The following is a 21232-nucleotide window of genomic DNA, read 5'->3' on the forward strand; positions in this document are numbered from 1 at the left end:
ATATGGCCATATACGAAACTTACATCAATGTCCAATTTTCTTTGCATTTTACGTTTATTAAACCAGTTCATCTCAAAGATATTGTTTTTATTATAAAGTTACATAAAAATGCAGTGATTATCAGCATGAAAATAATACACTGATCAAGTATTTGTTGTTTGTTGATGGACTACTTGAAAAATGAAATAATGCACAGCAACAATCAAAACAGGCAAACTTGTTGCATAATCTACAAAATATTTTTTTTCTCTTCGATAGATATCTAGTTCATTATTTACAGTGCTTCAAACTTGTATGCCTGGATTTCATTAGTTTTAAAGGTTACCAAATCATTATTAGACAATTCAACAGCAACATCTGCATAAATAGCACACACCTGTTATCACTACTACGTGGTAGGATTTCCAGACAAATCAAATTTGTTTGCCTGGCTATGATTGATAAATGACTCGACACTTTTTCTGGGACCAAATCAAATAAAACTGTGAATAATTTGGATACCAATGACACTGTAAACCAATAAACTCACAAACTGAGAATACCTCTCAATTACTGTATATAGTAGCAAAGACACCGCCGTACAAAAAGCAAACATGAAGTCAGGTCCGCCTTGGATGTGGGAAGTTGTGAGTTCAATCCCTGGCAGAGTCATACCAAAGACTTACAAAAATGGTACTAACAGCTGCCTCACTTGGCACTCAGCATTAAGAGGTTAGTGTTAGGACTGGTCAGCCTGGTGTCAGGATAATGTGACTGGGTGGGAAATCATGCTACCTGTCTGCGGAATTATGCCCCAGTGCTAGACATCACTACAAACTGCCATACTGCAGACATCATAGCGATATGAATGCAAAATTGTTAAATCTACATTAAAAATTCAAAATCACACACACACACAAACATGAAGTCAATAGGATACAAATTACAGCATACAAAAGTTAAAAGGCTGTCAAATATATGTAAACTTTACCCCAAAAAAGTATAAAACACTAAAATCATGATTGAAACTAGTTACAAAAGCCAAATTGTTTTTAAAAAATCAAAGATTTTGTCAGGTCATCATGGTTTCTTCATGCAGTTCATGTTAACATACTTGTTTCAACAATCAACATAAACGTGTCCTACTGTAAGTAACAGAATGAGAAGTGTTCCAATAAAGTACTGCTGAGTTGGGGTTTTTTCTTCATTCTGGTCCACAGAAAAACAGGTGACAGTAAAACTAATGGTTTATCTAAAGAAACCTATATTTTACAAAATCAAAAGGCACCAAGACATGACTTAACAAGCAAAACGACTCGCATTAAAGAGAGTCTAAAACTGTGTTCACCAAATTACCATTCAAAAACTTTTACATAGATATTTCTCAGGTCAGACAGCAAGGTCCTACACAATTATAATTATGCAACAGTATACGATATGGAGCAATAGTCAATTCAATATTGGCAGATAAAGCTTTGTGCAGATTCAAACTCCATAGTTTGTACATAGCCTGAGACTGATTTTTCAAAGACTATTTTTCTTGCCAAAATATTTCCCCATCAATAAATAAATCCAAAAATTATCATAGGTGACCATCTCAGATTTCCTTGAAATATTTTTCCATAATTTTTTTAATATAAAAATGATGGATGAATGCAAAATTTCAGTATGAAATTCCAATTACTTCTCAAGTTTTGACCAATTTAAGTGGGGGAGGAGGAGCAGTTTTTGCACTCACAAATTCATTAGTTTACAGAGGGTTTTCAAATGCTAGTAACATTTTTTTTACTATCCTATACATTGTGCCCTGTGGAATTGAAATAAGAGCTCAGATTTTCAATTTCTCAGACGTCTGTAGAGATATACCCCTCTTAAGTTGGTCTTGTGTTCATTACAGATTTTTTTATTCACATTGTAAGGCTGCACTACTACCTGGTCAGCCATCACAAACACCAAATATGATCGTATTTGAAAACTGTACATACAGGGTATCATACCAAATTAATCTCATCTGAATTACGTTTTTTGTTAAGCTGTGCCTGAAGCTCGAACTTATGACAAATCACAAAATGTGAAAACTGTATTGCAATACACTGTTAAATATATCTATATTGATATACTCTTATTATATTTAAAAAAGACAAAAAAAGTAAACTAGATCAATGATAATGCATTTATTTGTCAAGTTCAAAATTATATGGTTTTACATGGAAGTAAAATTTAAATTACTTAATTGCCAAAATGAATTGGAAACACAACACTTCATCCTTTGGAACAAAAAACTGAACATTGCCTTGATCATAACTGATTACATGACAAATTTCACTTGTTATACAAGTTCATGCAAACATTAAACAATCATGGTAGATTAGACAAATGTTTGTATCAGTACTATTTAAAACTAAAAATAAGAAATACACCCAAAGAAAAATCATACATCGTACATGCTGAACTTACTAGTTCCGTAACATTTCTCCCGACAAGCATCAACATGTATGTGACATAGTGACATGTTATAAAATTGCTTTATCACCAACTACAAAGTACTACATGTTTTGTGAAACCTGCAATCAACCAATGACCAAGTACCATCTTTTACAAGTTTATTCACTAAAAATACTTTAAGGATGTATGAACGTTTTATGCAATAATGTGAACTAAAATTGCACTTCAATATTCCTGATGATGTCACTGGAGTGAACAGTCACAGCTGATATCATTTCTTCCCCGATTTCTTAATGCCACCTCCAACTGAAATTATAGAGGATGCAGTATTCAGTATTTCAAGCATCTACAATAAACTGTATAAATATCTGGCTTAACAAGTAACCCACTTTTGCCTATAAACAAAGCTAATATCGATAAAATGTAGGCATAACATTCTTTGAAACACTATCTCCCTCATTAATTTACAGTTACGATATAGTGTGCTCACATAAGAAAATCCTGATGGGAACACCTATTGCATGTGTGCACTTGGTGTGAAAAAAACTACTCAGACAAAATGGACATTAATTACAATTGCAGCTGATTGCAATTTATCCACTATTATGAATTTAAACAAGTTTTTACATACAAAAAATGAGTAAATAATAAGTTGTATTTATTTGGCAATGCAGGGTCTATATAATCACTGAAACTGTAGGGGGAGGGGGATAAAATACACACACACACCCCCCCTTAATTGATAAGTGAGTACATTTTCTGAATATAAGCAGGAATTAACGAAGAAATAAACACAGGTCATGAATATATATTGTCCGGTGTGTGTGAATGAATTTCTTCAATTTTTTTTTTAAATACAGACTTAGTGGTAATCCTATAATCCTGCATCTGATAAATCTCATCATGGGGGTCAGAGTTGATCGGCAGAAACTCAGTAAGCTGACCCCTGGTTAGGATATTCCTATTATGTACCAGTAAAAATTGCTATATAAAATGTTAATGCTACTTAGCACAAGTCGCATGAATACAAATCCAGCTGATAATAGTCCTGTATAGAAATGCTAGGACAGGACTTACACGATATTAACCAATAGGTATCAGTAGCCTTGAATATGACTATTTATCCCCATGAACAATGACTCTGTCCAACAAATTTCAAAATTTAATCGTAGCCTGCCTGGTTATCAAAGACATTTAAAGCCTAGAAAATGCATTTTATATGACATGTCCAATTTTCTTGATTATGTGTAATATATACTTATTTTCTTTAGACTTGTTTTAAAACTTTAAGGTTTGGCCTAGCATTTTGTTAGCCCCGGAACTTGGGCAGAAACATGATTTGTTGGGTATTGAACAATTCCTTACACAGTAAGTAAATAAATTTCTAATACTACTGACAGATGATGGCAAAGCAAATCAACCATTTTTATTTGGGCCTAGTTTGGTTTAACACTAATCCAATGGTAGGATCTGAAACTTCAGCTACAAAATCCAAGAGCTGGAGTGATTTCCTTCCTACAGCAGCAAGCCCAATTCAAAGTTTGGTGCCACTACAAGTGTGTATTTTACCAAAACTAGTTCCTTTGCCTGTTTCATACTGAACCTGATCATGAACTTGTTTACCATAAAATCAATACACAGTGGTCGCCATCTTATATGGCCACCCCTTCTGCACCGGGAAAGTGGCCTTATAAAACGGGTGGCCTTTCCAGTGGGGGACTATATTTGTCAGGTTTAAATATGTGTATATAGTAGGAAAGCTACATGTAACTTAAATCAGTTAATATCTTAATTTAAAAGTAGCAATAATTATTAAAATGTTCTTGTCTTAAAACAGTTATTTCAAGGTAACATAAAGTAATAGTTCTTATTCTTAGGCATGAAATGTGCGTTGAATATTGTTGGCATGCACAAAACAACCATTAAAAAACATTATTTAAATCTTGGTACATATGTTGTTTCATATTTACAATAATTCTCTTTCCATTTACTCCATTATCCCACTGCTACAGAATATTTTCCTTATCTTTTACAATCTTGTTTATTTGAATCTTGCCAACATAAAACCTTTTTGCAAGTGAACTCTCCCCACAGTCAAGTTGAATAACTTTTACTTTTCCTTCTAAAGTATTATTTCTTTAATTATGTGATGACATGTTAAAGTTTTGTAATGATTTATTCTTATGTCGCTAATTGTACAGTACTGCAATTTAATTTTGCAACCAAAACTTTCGTAAATGAAAAACCTTTTTATAAAGGAAGTGATACATGTACTGTCACGTGATTTTTCGGTCTTTGGTACCCTTGTGTGTGTGTGTGGTGTGTTAATTCACAAAATCTATTTTTAGCCTATCTGACCATGTTATGATCTTGACAATTACGCTGGTCATAATTGTCCATTTAAAACAAAAAATCCACTGTATGAAGCCCAAAGCTCTATCAAAACTGTGCTGACCCATTTTTATCTATGTTATGATCTTGACAATTACATCCAGTTGTAATCGTCAAAATAAAAAAAACTAAACTGTGTTGAGGCCAAAGCTCTATCAAAACACTGCTGACCCCATTTCTATCTTTCACTCTGACCATGTTATGATCTTGACAATTACGTCCGGTCGTAATTGACAATTAAACAACAAAAAGAGTGTGAAGGCCAAAGCTTTATCAAAACAGCGCTGACCCCATTTCCTGCAAATATCACTATTAATGATATAATAATAACCTTTGTAGTACATGTACTTTAGCCAGCACTTCTTTCAGTAACAAAAACCTGACATCTAGAAACAGTCATCGGGAAAGATAATCAGATTGCTTCCCTTAACGTAACTAAATGTAGTTTCTGGACATATTAATTACCATATATACTCGCATATAAGCCCGTTTGTGTATAAGCCGACCCTCCCCACCTGAACAGGTATCAACACTAAAATGTGCATGACCCACGTACAAGCTGACCTACAACTCTGAGACATCTCAAGATGCACAAGGTAAGTTCTAAATGCATTTATTTAGGCAAAGTAGTATTTTTTTAAATTACATGTATACTTATCTCGAGGTTAGCATGCATGATTATTAAAAAGAAATGGTAAAATCTTGTTTTAAAAGTAATTTATTAAACTTTCAGTTTTCTTTTTGTTTCAGCCTAATTTAGATTTATGTATATTTTGATCAAACGATAACACCAAGTTAGCATTCGCGAGTTGCTGTAACACTACCTCTCACTTTTGATTCGATTATTGTTTGTTTATGCATTATTGCATAGGAAATTATATATCAGTACACCAGTAATTACATTTTTACTTTGCTTTGAAATTGTAAATACCTAACTCATTAAAATGTAATCCCAGTATGACAACACAATGAACAAAAAAAAAACAATACCATTCGATGCTAATACCATAAAAGCTGAGTTGATGTAAGCGACCACACACCATACCTGCCAACTTTCACACCGGAGGGAAAAAAACCTCCAGATTTTTGGGGTCACTCCATTCCTACCTCCCGATTACATTTAATATCTTCAGATTTCTGCTGAGAACTCCAGATTATTACATTGTGTCTTTGATTTTCATTTCTTCTAAACAAGAAAAGTCCCACATGTTCTGTTGTATCACCTGTGCATTATTGTTGTGACAAAATAATTCCTTTTCTATAAAGAATTTGCTTCTTCACTAAATAGAATGTTAAGTTTAAACATTATTCACGAAAATAATGATTTTCTTTTACCTCTACAATAATACAAAAAAAAAAAAAAAACCAGAACAAAAAAGTAAACCACAACAATAAAATCGTCCACAATTAATTTCAGTCCCAAGAATGATCACTACGAATGCTGTAACTTCATATCCTATAGCGCCATTCCCACGAAAGAAACTTAAACGAGCAAACACCTGGCATTTTTATATTGTATATACCAGTGATAATTACCATCATTAAAATTATAAAAGGAATGGAAAAACTTTACAACTCAGCAAATGTGTCTTCAAAACACTTTTTCATAATAATCATGACTAAATGCTATATGACTTTACAATAAGGGAATATAGTCGGATATACAATAGTTGCCACATGTACAGTACTATGAGGCTGGCTATTTTGGTATGCCTTTGCCCCGTTTTACAAAACTACAGTAATTGTGCTAGTATTAAGGAAAAGAAGGCAACCACACATCAATGTACTTGTATAGTTACCGGTCAAAATTCCCCGTTATCACAAGCCACTTTCAGGGTTTTAATGATTAACTGGCCTGAATTTCTGTTGCAAAACTTATGAAATTTGCCGACTATCAACATAGAGGCGCCAAAACATCAAGCTTTCCATTGTGTGGAAAATTATGATGTTTGTTCAGCTAAAACACAAAAATAAAATTGATTAATGATGATCTTAGTTGAACTATATGAGAATTTTAGCCTTTATTATTACCACTCTTCGCGAACATGTAAATTATGATGGTTACGTGCCTTGTACAATTAAACAGGCGTACCTTTCTAAAAATATTACCTCAATTTGTATGATCACTTATATCATTTAAAATGAGTAACTCATGAGTGTGTGATTCAACGTAAATGAAACAGCTATTAAGGACTAGCTAAAATGTAAGCTGGAAGAATGCAATTTGGTCGAAACAATGAATAAAGCAAAATCTGCATTTAATATGTTTGGGACTAAGTAAGGATTTAAGTGACGCTATGCACTGTGCAAGTACTGTTCATTATTTTTCAGCATGGTCTCCCTGGTAAACTGAACCGTCCCGCGAATTATGAAGTCTGTATTTACCTTTAATTAACTTCATGTTGGAGAAATCAGAAAATATGCACATGCAAAATAATAACAAAATTAATCACAGTACCGTGTAACAGTTTAATAATTGTCAGGTCACTAAAATTTTAAGTTTTTTTTACATGCCCTTGTCTTAGGACATGGACAAAATTACTGCTTCGTGTCCCAAGATTTACAGCCATTACAGTAGTCAACAACAAAAACTAAAAACTGTCAAGTTTAGACATTGGACCGCTGATAAGCTGACCCCCCGTCTTCCAGGCCTTTATTTTTTCCTAAATTATTTGGTTATATGCGAGTATATACGGTATAAAATGTGGCCGCTTGTGTGGGGTAAGTTTTACATTTGTGCACTAATATGTTGGCTGCTGACCTTGTCAGATGGATGGCCTTTCTTGAGGGGTACTTTTGAAAACAAACTAATCGGTGCCAAGAGATTCTATCTGCAAAGAGTGGGTGGCTGCTGGTCGGGGGGGCCGTTCATGAGAGAGACCACTGAATATATGTCTTAATGTGGTAATTTTTGGTGAGTACATGCTAAATTAAAACAGCCTCTTTAATCATCCACTGTACCAACATTACTTGTGTATTCATGTGTGAATTTTATTGATTTTATCCTGAATGCGTTCATTTCCATTTCTCCAACTTTCACTCATGGAAGGATGCTTCAAAATGGTGGCTTAGTCTGGAAAAAATTGTCCATTCCAAATGAAAACTATACAAAACTAACATTTTGTACATGTAGCAAATATGTATACACTCCATTTTGAAAAGCTCAATTGTTGAAAAATATTAACAATGAAATAAAACAAACGATGGAATTTTAAGACTGTTCAACAATCAGTTCCACAGCATTTGGTAATAGGTGTGAACAACTCAACTTACAATGCACTTAGTTGAAGTTAGATACCTTTCTGTAGCAAAACAGCTTTTTTGACTCCTGATCTTTTGCCCTTTTCACAAGTCTTCATCTGAGGAATGACTTCTGGCCTGGAGTCATATGACTAAATGTTGATCACATGACAAAATCTTTCTGTACAAGGTTGAAGTTCAAATCTGAAATCATGGTTCAAAACCAGCTTCCCCTCCAAGATCTCAATAGCTTCCCTTATTTTTCTCCTGAGGGTATTATTCTCTCTACTGAGCACACTGACATTATCCCAAGAAAAAGTATGCCCTGATATTTTGCAATGTTTCCCAACTGCTGCAAGATTGGAACTTCTGCACTTTTACAGAAGGATTTTACACATTTTTACGACAAAATTTATTTTTTGAATTAAAAATGACAGTGGACCATGTCCGATGGTGACAATATTTACTGAATACTTCATATTTATTAAGAAATCAATAGCCATCTGCAAAAATTAAATCCATACACCTTCCAAGACATCCACCCCAGTATGCTGATAATGAAAATTACCCAAAATCTGCTCTGGAATTTGTCAAAAGGATTATGTGGAAAACTACCTTATTTTTAGTATTTTCAAAGGGCACCAGCTATGTGGATTTAATGGTTGCTAAAACCCACAAATTGAATGCTTCATTGAACAATGGAAATGTTAGTAATGTGATTTGGATTTTTAACACAGATTTAACAATTTTTCAGTCATATCACTATGATGTCTGCTGTGATGCAGTTTATAGTGATGTCTAGCACTGGGGCATCATGCCGCAGACATGTATCATGATGTCCCACCCAGTCACATTATACTGACACCAGGCTGACCAGTCCTAACACTAACCTCTTAATGCTGAGCGCCAAGCGAGGCAGCTGTTATTACCATTTTTGTAAGTCTTTGGTATGACTCTGCTGGGGCTCGAAGCCACAACCTCTTGCATCCGAGGCAGACGCTCTAACCACTAGGCCACCGGAACGGTCCAACAACGGAAATGAACTCGTTCTGCAAACAATGAATTTAAGTACTAAGGAAAATGACACATACAGTAGTCCCCTCTTGAACGACCCCCCCGACCAGCAGCCACCCATTCCTTACGGCCAGAATCTGTTGGCACCGACAAGTTTGTGTTCAAAAGTACCCCTCACAAAAGGCCACCCGGATAATGTGACCAGCGGCCAGCATATTAATGCAATAATATAAAATTTACCCATCACAAGCGGCCGCATTTTATTTTAATATGTATCTAGAACCAGTATTTTATTCATAACGTGTTAAGTAATCCGACTTCTGTTTCCCGATGTCAGGTTTTCGTTACTGAAAGAAGTGTTGACTAAAGTACATGTACCACTAAGGTTAATATTATATCATTTACGCCTAACAAGAAGCCACATTTATTGCATAAAGCAGAGAAAGACTCAAATTTTAATCCATACAAAAGGGTAGGTACATGAAATCCAATTAGCCTTACTGCTGTGTGTCATAAGATGTCCGGTTTAGTCACTCTGATAATTGTTAAGATTACAATTATTGAACAGTAGTAACAGCTGAGAAGTGGCAGTATCGATGTACAATACACAAGTCAGTGGGAAAATGGATTGATAGCCTTTATGGCTTCCCTTAGTAAGATGTTGAGCTTGTTCACTTTGATAATTAGTGACTATTACTACTGACAATAATTGTCAAAATTACAAATCAAAACAGACGCGAGGTCAAATCTGCGTGATGTTAATGGTACATATCGAAGCCGTTTTGGCTTCTCTCACTTAGTGTAAAGAAATGTATATAAACAATAGGGTACCAGACTGCAACTAACGAATCACATGACAAGATCACTTCCTTTATAAACACGCTGCAATTTGTTTAGATGTATAAAAAGTTGTTTTATCAGTACTGTAGTTGGCAACATGAATAACTTACTGCAAAAAGATCAACATGTCATCGAGGAAAAGAAAAATTCTCAGTTCAGAAGAGAAAGTGAAATCAATTCAACTGACCAAGAAGGGGGGTTTCGATGATTCTTGCAGAAAACTAATGTCGGAAAGACTCAGATAAATAATATCGTGAAAGATAAGGAAACAATTCTGCAGAAGTGGGAAGTATGAATGAATGGAGAAAGGAAGATTGTTTCAGCCATGAGATGTTTGTATCCTGATTTGAATGACAAAAAAAAAAGCAACAATTTTGTCAGTTGAATTGGGATATGACGACTTTACCGCAAGTAACGGTTGGTTGCACAGATTTCAAGTGCGACACAATATTAAGTGTTCTGTCCTTAGGGGAGAATCAGCTGATGTTAATAATGAAGTTGTCGAAGATTGGAACAAAAGACTAAACGAGATATGCAGGGGATATGACAGCAAGGATATTTTTAATTGTGACAAGACTGGTTTGTATTTTAGACTGTTACCAACAAAGTGACAGATGATGTGATTTGTAACATAATTATGAAGACAGTTTTAAAACTATATCAATGGTTATTCATAACAGTCTTTTGAAAATGATGAAACAGTTTGTTTTACATTTATATCACGTGATTTTTTAATGAAAATATTAAATGTTTTAGAATTAAATGTACTTGTGACTTTCTTCATATGTATTTACTATTCGCATTTGTCATCCCCCTGTAGAAAGGCCACCCTCATTATAAGGCCACTTCCCTGCAGCAATAGGGGTGGCCTTATAAGAGGGGGACTACTGTATGTATACCCACAAAATTCAACTAACTGTTGGTATTTACCCAAGGGTCCTTTTTGTGCAGCTTTGGCTTTGGCCTCCTCCAAAGCTTTCTTTTCCTCTTTCTGCTTCTGCTTGAAAGCAAGATCCTCCTGAAAAACATAAGAGCACTGGTAATCAGACTGTGCCTGCATACTTAGACATGTACCTCTTATGATGGAGAAGCCACAGAGCTCTGAAATTATTAAATAGTTATCATAAATATATGTGACTTTTACACAGCAGCAGGATTATGAATTATTAATAGAAAAGGACCACTGCATGCTTTTGGTCTTTATTCTTCTGCCACATTTTGTGCAATAAAAAAAGTGCTTGTTGAAATTTACAAAATATCATTATTAAAGCACATGGAAATAACCCCGAGATCTCCAGGTGACCATCTCCTATCTCCATTAAATTGTTCTAGGTGTACACTTATGTGAGTGAGGGATGCATGCAAAATTTCAGTAAAAATTCCAACTACTTACAAAGTTATGGCTAACTGTAATAGGGAGGGACAGCACAGCTTTTTCACTTATAAATTTGTTTACAATGGATGGTTTTCAAATGCTGGTAACCCTCTTTTATTATAGAGAAATTTATTATACTGCATATTTGTGACCTAGAGAATCTGAATCTGAACTCAGAATTTCAATATCTCAGACATTTGAAGAGATATACACCCCTAAATTTGGCCCTTGTTCATTAGACAGTTTTACCCTGCCCCACCAATTTAAGGTAGCTCTACTACCTGGCCATCCATCACTAACACAAAATATGATTTTATTAAAAAAATTATACCTACACAAGATTGCAACAAATTAGTCTCATCTGAATCAAGTTCACTGTTCAGTTGTTCCCAAGGCTCAAACTTTACATAAATCACAAAATGCTAAATTTTTGCCCTCATAACAGAAGTGGTTCTAATGGGTGGCTTGACCAAGTGGGCTATCACCAAGCATAATGAACAATTTATGTGATCAATATAGACATTATAACTGTGTTTGTGCCAGATCTCATTTATGTTTCTCAATGCTTTGATCCATAAATCTCTGCGTGTTTTTGCCCTTATTCCATGCAAGCACAGTGCTGAAAATCAGCATACTCTATGTAGTACCATCAGAAGCAAATGACTCTTGGAAATGTTTGCAAATTATGAAGTCCTCTTTCATCTAATCACTAGCATGCGTAATTAATGGAAGTCAGTCCTGGTTAAATGGGAAGAATTTTGGATTTTGGTCAATCTGGTATGGAATGAGCTTGTTCTCCAAATCAGTAACATGTTCTAGACATGCAACTTGGAGCACAGTCTGGCTGATGTTAATCCCAGATCATCTTAACCCACGTGACCAGGGCATGTTGCTTGCAGTTAAAGACTAGCGCACTTCAACTTTTAGTTGACTGAATCAGCTTCTGCTTTAGTTTGGTTGGTTTCAGATACCAGAGTAACTGTGTATAAAATTGGATCAATTTTAATATTTCAACCATTTAAGGTGTTTTGATTCCAAATCCATCACGCTGGAACAATATCATCCAAGCAGTTCACTTGAAATGGAAAAATATTATAGTATTTGCATGGAGATGTGGAAAACATTTCAAATATCTTCAAGAATTAAAAACTTGTCCTGGCAGCTGTATGCTGTTTCTTTTTAGTCCTATGTAAATTGGGTAGCTTCACTCTGTCCCAAAGAAAACTAAAATATCACATCAAAACATCTTGTGTGCATGGGTGTGATTATTTTTATCTTATATACCTCGTCCATCTCTTGCTGCTCCTTCTTTGCAGCTTTAAGAGGCTTCTTTTTGCCACCTGCAATGAGAAAACAAAATCAACAAAATGATGCACAACTATGGGGACAATTCCACATAAATGGATTTTGAAAGCACTACTACTCGATTGCGCCATGAAAAGATAGAGTAAGTATTGTCCCACAAAATAAAATTACACTTTAAGCTGTACAACAAGGTCAATACGGGCTACCAAGTATGTTATATATTCTTGAAAATTTTACCTTTAGCTGGAAGGCTTAAGACTTCACAACACAGAACTGCCTGAATGTAACAAAAAGACTTTAAACTAGATCGCATCTTTTATATGCACATTGTTATCTACTGCCTGTGATAAGGTCAGTAACATTTATGTTGTTAGGAAAGTCTGAAGTCCTTTAGATTTTCCCCCCAAGTCACAACCACACAAAAGCAATGAATTTCTTCTGTTTCTTGTGTCCATAGCAAATGACCAGCCAAAAGATTATCATTTGGGTTATGCAACTAATACAGTTAAGTTTATGGAACAACCCATCTTTTAAAAAGAGTTGTACATGGGTGATATTTTATCAAATACCCATGGTAACCACTTGTTATTTTCTTCCTGACAGTAAAACATTGCTCCTTCCCATCACAAGTATCAGGGTTGACTGTTGACGTCTTCAGATGTAATGCTACTAATTCAAGCTGCCTAAAACTTTCATCTCTGCCTTCTATTAGGAAAGCAACAATGACTTGATCCTGTTATTTTTTAATATGCACTGAGTGATAGTATTTTATCATTTTTAAGATGCTCACTCAACCCAGTCAAGTAGCTAGTGTTGTACCCCATGGTGCAGCATACTGCAGCCTTTGCATGCAATTGAATGTGCAAGTATCTTCAACAGGAAATACTCTGATACACATCCAGAGGTCTCGCTAGGATTTTAAAACTAGGAGTCCAGGACTCCCATTTCAGTAAAAATAGGAGTCCCACCATCAAAAGTTGCAGTCCCTTCTTTCCTAAAGAATCAACACAGATGTGAGTCCATCTATTTTTAGATGGAGAGGTTTTCATAATGTAATCACTCACTTTAATATAATATAGCTTCATGACAACAGGCCATTGACAGGATTGCAAATTTATGGTTTATTTATTTGTCTATGTCCTTGTAGTAATATTAGGCAGTGGTTAAATAGTATCTGATTTACTGTTTTTTTCCCAGTATTTTCACAAATACGTGTCAAGTCGGAAATAGCATAGACCTTAAAGCGCATCTCGCGAATCCCACAACACAAAATTGTCCCATACATTTCTGACCTACATAATTTGCATTTTAAAGTTAAATCTTTAATAAAATAATACCATGGCTTTGCTTTCAATGATTTGTATATTTTTCTGAAAATATCTGCCCAATGATTTACAAAAAAAGACAATCTAATAAACTGGTACATCCCAGACTTGGCAAAGTCCGCCATTATTTCCCGTTATTAGGCCTACTGGTTCACTTACAGTTTCAAACTAATTTTATCACGAAATAGTGTACAAGAGGCAGTTAATATATATATCCAGATTACCGATTCTGATCTTAAAATACATGTTTGTATGTTTTATCATTAAAGGTTATCATGCAGGAAACTGATAGTTGCTACCTTACTCGGAAAAGGGTTAATGGTCAATCAGCTATCAAAACATATGCTTGTGAATGGGCAAGTATTTGTTTGTCAACGTAATTGATATCAAAACTAGGTCTAGCTACTGATGTATTGTTGAATACATTTTGCTACAACACTAGAACTAACCTGGCTAAGGCGAGGGGCATTTTTAAAGAAACTATGGTCAGTCAATGTACCTCTTAAATAGCTCTTGTTGATCCATCAGAGTGATACTGAATTATTTCAATCCAAGTAAGGACTTATTCCAAACACTAAGCTAGGAATCACACTTTCTTACACTCAGCTACTGTCCTATCCGAACTATCAATTCTAGCAGCTTTAACACTCTTCTGAATCTCGTTACAATCTGCGTAAGTTTGCCGTTTAACCCCAAAATACTTATCAAAATTTATTGATTCTGAGGTCACGTGCACTACTTATTCTGATACATTCAGAAATGAACACAATAACAGAAGCTAAAGTTGTTTATTTGATGTACTTTTATAAATGACCACATGTACATCTCTGGGTCTTTCTGACTCTGAATTCAATCACTGTAAATATCAGTACATTTTCCGACCCCGGCCGCCAGTCAAAGCCTTTGAACTTGCCACCCAGCTATTGCATCATGTTCTTTTTTGATGTACTCTTATAATGGTGGTCACTGAATTCTGTCAGTCTAAATATCAGCACAGCTAGCTGATCAACACATTTTCCCACAAAGCAGGTGGCTGAAGCAGGACTGGCAAGTCTATAAATTTTGCCACACGCCTATTACATGCGTACAGAGGACTCCCGCCTCAGTGATTTTCTGCGTCCCAGATAAAAAATTGGTGTCCAAATACACTGTACGCGTAATTAAGCGTTTCTGAGATCTCTGACATCCAAATATGGCCATCTTACTTTGGGTTATGTACCCTTCTTGGTCATTATGAATGTATTTTTTATTCTAAATGATAGGAGAACCTAAATTATTGTTAATTAAATGTAGGTATAAATAGTTAATCAACTGCCACTAGAACAAGCAATTCGTTAGAGTTTTTTTTACTCTCCAAAACTTCACCAATACAGTAACAGTCAAGAGATTCATATAATGAATTAACCCATTATGATAAAGTCACGTAGTTTTTAAGTTACTTGTACAAAACATCACTGACTACTATCATTTGAAAAGATAAACACAATGGTATGAAGACACCTGTTGCTAAAAACAGATGAAAACCGTGGTATGAAGACATGTGCATGTATTCTTGTGTACATTAATGAAGGCTGTTTCAAAAACTCTGGGGGAAATGGTCTCATCTATCATTTTCTGGTGAAGTTTTAGAAAATACAAAATGTAATTGTTTAAGTGCAGCTGATTATCTGTTTTGACATGTGACTGTAATTACAATGTCATCCATGTTCTCCTATTGGTTAAAATTCACTATATTTAGTTTCTGCTGTGGTCCTTTGACCTCATAAGGCCAAAATAACATTGCATATGAAAATGTGTTTAGCATATGCATACATCCAGGACTAGAAACAAGGTAAGAAAGCAGTCCTAGACTGCTTCCCTAGCCATCCCAATAACAATACTTTCCTTTTCTTGCAATAAATTAAAACACTATGACTGAACTGTTGTGTCATCAATGTCAACCAACTGCTAATAGTAATACTCATTCATTGTTAAATATTTAGCCTTTTAATAAACAAATGAAAAATAAAGGCAGTTGATAATCATTATAATTGTCATTATTTGTGATGTTAAAACCACAACAATTGTCCATGCCTTTAACATGATATTTAATTTTGTTGGCAGCTAGAAGTTGGGAAATCTGATTAAGCTGAAGTATGTTTCTTGAATGAAACAAATAAAAATTAATTAATGTCATAGAAAGTGTTTACATAGCTTCATTTTGTTCAAGATAGTTATCATCCTTTTAACCAATTTCGGCATTCCCAGCCTCCATCACATTCCAGATGATTGAAATGTAGGCCAATAGAACTTGTAACACATCCATTTGCTTGTGTAAGAATCTAAATTTATTAGAAAAAATATGAGTAACTAAAGTCCAAATAAAACACTGTGACTTTTATTTGTAGAAAAGTGTCAATATGGGCTGTCAAGTGTGAGATATTCCCGAAAATGTGACTTAATTCTATGTTAGTTTACATAATAACATGCTACACAGCACCATTATTTAGGAAGTAGGAGCTCAACTGTCAAAACACAATTATCAGGGTCAATGTCTTACACTGTAGCACTAGTGTTCTGTTCTGACATGGATTATTACCAAACAAGATAGCATTTTAAACTATTCAATACAGGAGATCAATACAAGAGGGATTATGCTTATCATCTGCATTTAAATGCTTGTTCAGAAAAGGTTTATTAATTATAAGCAAGTGACCCAATAATCTCACTGAATAAAAAGTGGGTGCTCCAACACGAATTATGCATAGCTGCCAACCTTTCAGGCTCACAATTGGTGAAAATAGGGATAAAAAGTCGTGAATTTGGACATGAATTAGTGAAAAATACCATGACAATAACTCCATCCGTCAATACTACACTATATCAAGATCGCAATATAAAACTAAAACACTACATATATGCAGAAATATTTATTTATCAAGACATGAAACTTGATCGTAAATTTGTTTTTTAAACAGTTCAGACTTCTTGCCTGATGGTTGATCTTGTTGACTAAAATTTCTGACAAATTTTCTGCAGTAAAGGAGGCCCTAAAGTCTGTCTTATTTTTCCTCACTAAAGAAAATAATCTTTAACTGTCACTGTTGCTGTGAGGAATGCACATGAGCTGCAGCACTTTTGTTTCTTCCACAGAAAAATATGGAAGCAATTTTCGAGTCTGGGAACATTGGTCAGAACAAATGTTTAGCATGGTCTTCAGCTGATAAAGGTAGATTGTGTTCAACAAGAAAACTCACAAATAATGCTTAAGCGTTGGTAGCTTGCAGGTCTTCCGCCGATGGCTTAAAATATTCCAGAGCTGAAACCTGTGAATTTTAATTTTCCCAACTTCTATGTGTTTTTTGCAACCAATGTGCTTCCGCACATCATCTCTGTGATGACACACTGAGTGCAAAAAGCATGATGAATATCAATGTTTAATGGCAGAATGCTCGGCCAATTTTTTATGTATTCCAAATTAAACTTCACATTTTGAGCAATACATTTCTTTATCCTTGGTGGTGAAGACATTTTCAAGATCTTACATGTGATGCTGAACGGTAAATCATATCAGTGTTAGTGACACATGCGTGGAGCAAAATTCCGGTTAGAACCCAGTTTTTCTCAAAAGCATTTGTAAAACTACCTTATACATATAGATTAAAATAGGCTAAAATGCTTGCCACTGGGCCAACTGTACTAATCGGCTGTAGATCTACTAATATCGCAGCCAGCAGTACCGGACCATATCGGCAACTGCAATATCACAACTAGCGCTTAACAGGAAATCGGTTATTTTATTAAAGATTTAAAATAATTGAAAATTGGAGAATTCATGAATTTCTGGCTTGCGACATGAATCCGTAAATCGCTGAAAAAGTCGTGAAATTCACGCCAAATTCGTGACGGTTGGCAGCTATGATTATGCCAAGCTGTACTGTGCCACCACTCACTTCAAAAAGTTTTGCTAACGATAAAGTTATCAAGCCTATATAAGGGAAAATACATTGGTATGTTTAAACTAACTGTACTTTGACCACCATTAAAGGTAACGTGAGGAACTGCTTTCCAAATAAAACATGCTATACCATATTTGGATACTCCACATGTTATTCAAAGCATGCCATATTTTCTATGATCTGTTTCCAAAGAATGCAATGTCCTTAGTTCTTAGATGAACTAACACGGTGGGCAAGTCAAAAGAATATTCTGTACGAGACACATAAATGCTATTTTACTTGTGTTTCTAGAGTGAAATTCCTCGATACTGATATTAAAGCACGCCTGATTTGTTTAAGGATCTGTATCTTGAGACTTTCAGACATATGCTGATAAATCACCCAAAAAAAAAGTGCCAAGTATGAATCTCACCCAGCTGCTCTAGGTATACAACATAAGATGTATAACATGTTATTTATGTTTTAATGCTATGTCTTACTGCCCAAATAACGGCCTTGCACAGCAATTTTCCTGTTGGCTGTATAGCTCACATACTTGGCAGCCCACATCAATACTCTTCAACAAATCTGTGTGTAATGAATGTACTTAATGTGCTGTCTTTATCGTGGTGGAATCAAAATCGGACACTAGAAAATTGATGTATTTTCATGTTTCAGTGACATACATTTGAATTTATTGAAATGCAACGGTAGTCGAGGTATGCTAAAGTTTGTTCAAGTAGGTTCATTTTGGCACATTTTTCTTAACGAAACGAAACATTGCTTACTGTTCTAATAGGCACTATAGACATAATACATTTTTATTTGTTTTGTTAAAGAATAATAATTCAGGTTAACCCACTCTGGGCATCCATCGCTTTCCAGCTAAATGAAATGTAGACAAATGAAAGTTGTAAACAGGTTTATTTACTTGTATAAGAATCTGAATTTACAGTGAAACCCACTTATCTCAACCTCACTAATCTCAAGAACCCAGGGGTGACAAGCATTTTGGTCTGGTTCCGAAAAAATCCTTCTTTGTTATACTAATATTTCCCTGCTTGTCTCAAACTCTGTTAAGTCGATAACCCTGATGTTGTTGGTGTGGAGTTTAATGCCATTTTTCAGCACACGATAGACTACACATGGTGGCCAGTATTAATTGTAGAGGAAGAAGCTGGGAAAACCCAGAGAAGAACCATTGACCCATGAGAAGCTACTGGCAAACTTTCTCACATACCCACATTGCAGAATCCTAGACTCGAACCCATGCAGACAGAGGTGAGATGGCAGTGATCCATAATGGGGTCCTGATAACCCTGTTATGTTGGGCATAAGTTTCAGTCTGAAGTAACATGTGGACCCACTTAATTCCATGAAATGCAACTTTTAATGTCCATCTCGGAGAAATTGATCCCATATTTCCGCTACTAGCAGACCATTTTCCACACTACTGCTCGACATGGCATGATCGGCCCGCTTAATATGCAAGAACAACACGCTGAATGGAATACTGACTTCTGACTGGCCCACTGAAAATAAGTTATAAATAAATGCAGAACTTCATTTTCTCTTAACCAATGAGGACATTATTCCATTCAGCAGGACTTCACTTGCATATAAAGCAGGCGCAGTCATTGCCATGAAAACAAATCATATTCCTAACAATTTCATGCAGATATATTTTGATGATAGGTCGTTCAAGTTTGCTGGGCTGGCTAGTAAGCACCTACTCCATGCCGACATCAAACGGTGTCAGCAAATTCCAACTTTTTGATAGGGAATGGACTCTGACCCTATACCCCAAAATAAATGTCAAATATCAAAAATGGGGTGATAAGGACTATGCTTCAGCATACCTCGACTAGCGTCACATTTCAACAAATTCAAATGTGTGTCAACATGAAAATGCATCCACTTGCTAGTGTGAGGTTTTGATTCCACCAGGATAAAAAAAAATACACATTAAGTATATCAAATATGTATCAATTTGTGAAGAGTATCCATGTGGGTAGTCCTACAATGTAAGACATAGCACATGTTGTTTTTGTTTAAGTGGTATGTCTTACTAATGTTTTAGTCAGACTTTACTTACTCTGATGTCATTTCTCTAATAAACTCAAATTCTCACAAAAGAAAGGACCTGTTTTAAAGTTTCGTTGGCCTACATTTTAGTTGACTGGAAAGCAATGAGAGTCAGGAATGCCAAAATTGGGTTAAGTTAAAATATTATTCTTTAACAAAACAAATAAAAATATATTATGCCTATTGGAACTGTAAAGTACGTTTCATTTCCTTCAAGAAACATCTGCCAAATGAACTTACTTAAACATACTTCGACATACCTCGACTACCGTCGCTTTGCAACAAATTTAAATGTATGTCAACGGAACATGAAAATGACAGCACAGTAGTATATTAATTACATATAAATTAGTGGAAGAATGTTAATATATGTTGCCAAATATGAGATATTCCTGAAACTTTTACTACGACATCGGGACACGCTATACACGGCCGTTATTTGGTTAGTAAGGCATAGCACTTAAACAAAACCAACAAGGCAACATGTGCCATGTCTTACATTGTTGGGCTAGGAGATATTCCTGAAACTTTAAATCGTTCCGATGTCAACCGACATCGGAAGACGCCATACAAGGACTTTATTTGGTTAGTAAGACATAGTATCCTCCCTTGCAGTTATTATATAGTACATGTGTGACAGGTAAAGTGTAAGCAACAATACGAGTTCCCGTGATAATGTACCGCAAAAATAGGATTGGCCGTGATCTTCATACGCAATCACACGGTCACAAAAAAGTAATTTAACTGAAAAAATGACCCATTTGGTTTTTTTTACTTTAAAAAACCCTTTCTGCGCCAAATGATGATAATCAAAGAGCAAACGTGAATATTATTCACCTTCTCTTCCAGACATTTTGGAGAAAATATGAACTGTGCGTTCTTCTTTTCAAAATCCGCCGTCGACTGGTTTGACCTAGCGCGCATGCTCAATTTCCGGTTTAGTTGTATAAATGAGGACAAACGCACAGATAATGATAATATCAGAAGGCAGAACCTAATAAATACCGGAGTGTTTATTAACTGCACTACGTAACATCGTTTACTTTCCTTTTTTCGGGGGGGGGGGGGGGTGGTGGTGGCTGTAAAACAGTCACTACATTAACCAGAATAAAGATAATTATCAGAACAAAAGCAATTATCGGAACAATTGTGTAATACATATATAAAACGAAGATGTTATCTCTTTTCAAACCGATTTTTGCTTTGCTTAGATAATGCAATAAAAGCGCAAAGACGATTTAAATTGTATGCATTTATGAGTGAAATTGGGGTTTTGTTTGCAACTGAAACCTTTACAGTAAAGGATGGCGTCGATA

The 21232-nt window shown here is 35.2% G+C and overlaps 1 protein-coding gene across 1 annotated transcript; it reads right to left on the reverse strand.

Annotated features, from left to right (window-relative positions):
• Positions 1-2138: 2138 nt before the first annotated feature.
• Positions 2139-20872, reverse strand: LOC149788441 (translation machinery-associated protein 7 homolog). The gene is made up of 4 exons (XM_089974427.1): positions 20754-20872; positions 12569-12624; positions 10840-10927; positions 2139-2730 (listed from the first exon to the last, which is right to left on the reverse strand). The coding sequence occupies exons 1-4, from the start codon at positions 20767-20769 to the stop codon at positions 2696-2698; spliced, it is 195 nt and encodes a 64-aa protein (XP_089830553.1). The 5' UTR covers positions 20770-20872; the 3' UTR covers positions 2139-2695.
• Between the last annotated feature and the right edge of the window lie 360 nt (positions 20873-21232).

The sequence above is a fragment of the Sinohyriopsis cumingii genome, chromosome 11 (assembly GCF_028554795.1).
Source record: "Sinohyriopsis cumingii isolate HCF-2022 chromosome 11, ASM2855479v2, whole genome shotgun sequence".
Classification (NCBI taxonomy): Eukaryota; Metazoa; Mollusca; class Bivalvia; order Unionida; family Unionidae; genus Sinohyriopsis; species Sinohyriopsis cumingii.